A 5,252-nucleotide genomic window follows, 5' to 3' on the forward strand; every position below is an offset into this window, starting at 1 on the left:
GTTAATTCAGTCCATTTATATCATTCTTCATTGTTTGTGTAGGGGCAGTCATTAAGATGGCTTAGCAGTTCAGTGTAGTTCTACTGGTCCTAGAAGAATGCAGATTTTGAATTTTTTTAACTTTCATATTGTTGTTAGACTGCTCCTAATACTGTGAGCAATGACTTTTACATCATGTTGTAAATGATGTAGAAAATGAAGTCACAATACCCAGCAAAATAAGGACGTGAATGGTATTACCTCCTGTAAATGTATAGTTAGTATTACAGTATATCTACCATAATAGGGGTTAATGACATACTAAACAACTTATTGATGGGGGAAATATTCACTTATATCCACCTATATTAACCAAAGAATCAGTTTCTTAATTCAATGATCTTTTGCCAAAGCCTTATAAATTTACTAACTGTATTTTTTCTTAATATTGCTTTGAGGGCATGCATAAAATATGAGTTTTTTTAAATTACTTTAACATTGCTCACATTTTTATTATTTTATTTTGTTAAATCAGGGAATATATTATTGCTCTCCTAATATAAACTACACTATAAATATATGCTTTCAAAAATTGCATATATATATATATATATATAAATAGGATTTTCAGGATATTGAGTTTTATGAAGATCATGTAGACCTTTACAGGTAGACGTTGTTGAAAGTCGTGATCCCCAGTGGTCTGTAGTTTGCCACTGACTTTATTGGAAGCTACATAGAAAGTACCTGATGATTCAGTTCAGAACCTTTACGTTCTCAAGAAAGTGGGGGGCATTATTAAGTAATACAATGCTTCCTATCGGTTTAAAACAAAATATATTTACAACAAGGCAAGCATTTAGGAGAAAATAGTCAGAAAGAACTTAATTCCATTTGACCTAAAACTTCTTTCAAAATCAATAGCATACTTAAAACTTCTCTGTGACCTTGGGCAGAGGGTTTGCTGAGTATAACTCAACTGATTGCCTCTTGTGTTCCTGCCTGTTTTCCCATGTCTCCTCTTCAGGTTCATATGTACCTTTCAGAATTGCAATTCTGTCTGAAAGACTCTTATTGTGGGGGAAAAGGACTATGTTGTAGATAATTGAAGCAAGAATGCCACCGATGAGAGGTCCAAACCAAAACACCTAAAAAAAACCACAAGAGATTGATGAACATGTTAGTGTTTTTGCTATTATCTGGTATTCTGATTTGGGGTTCCCGTAACATCTCTTGCACGGCAACCTGCGCTGCCTTTTTTCTGGTTTTGTTATGTGTACTTCCTGCTGCCTGCCATTAATATTGTACTGAGCATGATTCCTGATGTTGCTTTGGATATGGTGGTTTTAGAATTCTACTGTTCTTTCCTATTGCTTGTAATGCAAATAGCAGTTTTCCTCATCCCTGTTTCAGTACCATCACTTTGGACATGGCACCAAGCAGAACACGGCCACTTCTGGGTTCGATATGTAGGGAAGATTGGTTGCCCATTGCAAAATATGTGTATGATCTTTTCCCTGCAACTAGATTACAACCTAATCCCCCTAAACCCAGCATGACACTATCCCGGACCACACTTTGGTTCCCACTCTGATTTCGATATTGTCTTACCCAGTGATAGTCAAAGATTCCTGTGATGGCTGCAGGTCCAAGTGATCGAGCAGGATTCATAGAGCAGCCAGTAAAGTAAATCTATGATTAGGAATAAAATCACAAAGTTTAATTGTTTTTAAAAGAAGCCACATTTATCAATACAAAAACACAATAGATAGATAAATGGCTTTGTTATTTTTGTTAAAAGTATGCAATGTTTTATGTATAGATGTTGATAATACTAGTCTGAGAGTTTAAAAAAAACTGTTAAACCATCTGATGATAATGGTTTGGCCCACGAAGGATATATAAACCACTGAGTTGTATTATCTTGACTACATTTGTTGGGTTTGCAATAGTAAGTTTAGTCAGTAGTAATTATTCGCTCATATTTACACCTAAAAGTCCCTCTCTGTCTTTTTCCCACCTACATGTGTTGTCATCAGTGGATAATGGACTTATAGGACACCAGCTTCCTTTCTGTCCACCCTCCTTTTCTTTTTCATATACATGATTGGGATATACTGTTGATACTTTCCACACATATATATGCATAATATATAGTAAATACAGTAAAATTATGTTAAACTGCTGTTACTTCTATGTGGAAATAAGTAAATTATATTCAATAGGTGTTATTAATTCTAAGTACATAGAGCATCTGTGAAGCCTATAAAAACAGCAACTAAATAATAATTAAGTTTAGGCCTGTGGACTGTATTTGTATATGTATACCGTATCAAGAGATGAGATAAATCAGCCGCCTCGAAAATCACCTCTTACCTGTGTCCTGTTTTACTATGAACAATAAATAAACAAGTGCCAAGTGCCGCTAGTTTATCTGATCTCTATATCAATGTGTGGGGGAATCTAAACCTCGGTCCACAGAGCTCCGGCTCATTTTCACGTGAGGACGCCCAGCTTTTGCTTGGATTGTCTCACTATCAAGACAATGAAGCGAACTCAAGGATTGTTCAGTTTACTGTATATTAAAAATGAAACACAAAGTTATTTTCTTTTTACTGAGGATTGAACGTTTGAGTTGTTTCTATGGAACGAGAAGGCTTTTAAACTCAGTGAAGAGTGTATCCAGGCTGAACAGCTTGAAATGTTTCCAACTGTTGTTGTAAAGAACTGTTTTAACTCTTTTTATACCAGCATTTGTGAGTTTTATTCTGTGACATCTAAATCACGACACTAATCAGTCATTCAGATTAGCACGCACAAGTTTCATTAGTAAATGGAATCCAGACTAATTTCCAGACTAATTTATTTATAAGTATTATGCATAAACCACAGCCCTTTGATTTTTTATTCTATGACATAAGTTAATTAATAGTTAGCAGTAGCTAGTGCCATATGCTACTATTTATTTTCTTAGCCCTTGTTAATATTAAACGGATACAGTTTAATTGCCGAACCAGAATCCATAATTAAACTTCTTACCCCCAAAAGGTGTCCTAAGGTTACAGAAAGACCAATGGATATGGCAGGTGACCCTACGTTATCAGTTCTTCGAGTATCCGTTGATGCAAAAATGCAGAGCACAAGTTGGAAAGTCAGCACAATCTCCACTGCAAAGGCTTGTCCTGGGGTCCCATTGGATATCTGAAATCAAGGTCAAGCACATTCATTTCCAAAGATTGTTTTGTTTGCTTATTTCAATATAATATAAGGAGATATTTCTTTGCTGTATCTGTTCTTGTGTGTCTACCCATTTATCAGACCTTATTCTTTGATTTGATTTACAAATAAGCTTTAATTATACATGAATATAAATATTTGAATTGGGTAGGATATCCATCCTGATATTTACTTAACCTTTTTAAATGTTTTATCTAAAGAAGATAGAAAAACTCATTCCATCGTGGTCATTTTAGAACAATGTTTCTCAATGGTTTTTTTTTTACCAAAACATCACAAATCAGATGTTTTCAACTAAGTGTCCCTTATACCACCCTGTGACTTACATTACTGGTCTGTAACAAACAGCCCTTGGCACTGTCATAAATGCTGCAGGACTGCACGTACAGGTTGAGAAACATGTTTATAAATGTAAGACTGCATAGGATAAGGCACATATAATAATTGTATTGTATGTATAATGATTATTATAGAGTGTGAATTCATTTAACATATCAAATAGCAAATTTGCACATTTAATCTGACTGCACTGAGTAAAATGTCCATAAAAATAAATAACAGGTTTTTTTTTATTTCAATGCATTGCTTTTAAAAATAAATATTGCTTTTAAAAATAAATATTCTTTTTTTAAAAATCTGATTTTTACAAAGAGGGATTTGATGTTCCGTAAAGATTACATCAAACGATGTCAGCTGGCTCTATGTTTACAAAGATTTCATGTGCTTAATTTGCACTGAATTCTCAGCCAATGCTAAGTTTAACAGCGCCATATAATTTCTTGAACTGTTAAAATATGACACTCACAAGTTTAGCAACTGCAAACTCTATGAAATAAAACTAGATGTACGCATAACTATGTTTATTTCTAACTGGGAATCACCAGAATAAACAAGACTATAATTTTAACATAAACTGAAACATAAAAAAGTAAATGTGAATAAATACATACCGCATTGATTGATAGGTTTCCTCGAATATTAGAAGGTACAACTGCATAAAGAATGCCTGATCCAGCTATGGCACCCACAAGCTGGGCAATAATATAAAAAAGGGAACGCAGTATGCTAATGTGGGATCCGACCAAGAATGCCACGGTTACCGCTGGGTTTATATGGGCCCCACTAACGTGTCCCAAAGCCTGTACCAATGTACCAATGGCCAGGCCAAAAGCCAGAGAAATCTGTAAGATGCCTGGAAGAGATGGCTGCCAGTGCAGTGCAGAGCCAAGCCCCAAAAAGACAAATATAAGAGTGGCTAAAAACTCTGCAAACACTGCCCGGAAAAAGCCCAGGGAGAAAAGTTCATTTCTCATTGTGCGTTGAATTGAAAAGTATTCAAGGGGAAAATGTTTTGTTCTGTGTAGATCTTACTCCTGTTTATTAGTGAGGCATTTCGGAGGTATATATACATCTACGAGAAAAGCAGGGAACAATTCCAAAAAAGGGGTGGAACCAAATAAGCAGACGGATCGGTATACAAGGAGAAAAAATTCCAGCTTGTGGAATTCAGACCTTCCCTAATAGTAAAATATAAAGTTCTCATTTTCACAAGTGGCACATGCTGTATCATGAACCCGTACTGCATACTGGTGACACCCCTTGTGGCACAAATTGCTAAGTGGCATCCAGTTTCAATTACAGTGCAACGCACACATGTACATGCCCACACATAAAACTCCAGAATACTGATTTCAGTTATTTGCATAAAATATTAACTGGTTCACCAAGCACGCTGAATATAATGTTTTTAAACCTAAAAGCAGCTTCAGAAACACCTGAATCCGTCCTAGAAATTATCATTTAATCAGTGATCGGTTTTGTCATATCATTGGCTCAATGATAGTCATGGTCAGTGAGTTAATGCCCACTGACATGTAAATGTGGAACAGTGTTTTTGATCTATAAGATGATTTCAATTGACTATTAAAATAAATATTAATAGAGAACATATTACACAGTTAGATTAAAACCTAGCACATGATTCTAATTGTGATTTCCTTAATTTATAGGGTAAACACTAAAACTCTTTAGGCTGC

At 35.1% G+C, this 5,252-nt stretch overlaps 1 protein-coding gene across 1 annotated transcript; it reads right to left on the bottom strand.

Annotated features, from left to right (window-relative positions):
* Positions 1 to 908: 908 nt before the first annotated feature.
* Positions 909 to 4,529, bottom strand: LOC149286526 (aquaporin-5-like). Its single transcript, XM_089493896.1, has 4 exons — positions 4,167 to 4,529; positions 3,019 to 3,180; positions 1,591 to 1,671; positions 909 to 1,127 (listed from the first exon to the last, which is right to left on the bottom strand). Exons 1-4 carry the CDS (start codon positions 4,527 to 4,529, stop codon positions 909 to 911), a joined length of 825 nt encoding a protein of 274 aa, XP_089350022.1.
* Between the last annotated feature and the right edge of the window lie 723 nt (positions 4,530 to 5,252).

This window comes from Sceloporus occidentalis, unplaced genomic scaffold, assembly GCF_023333645.1.
Source record: "Sceloporus occidentalis isolate IW3139 unplaced genomic scaffold, rSceOcc1.0.p SCAF_68, whole genome shotgun sequence".
Classification (NCBI taxonomy): Eukaryota; Metazoa; Chordata; class Lepidosauria; order Squamata; family Phrynosomatidae; genus Sceloporus; species Sceloporus occidentalis.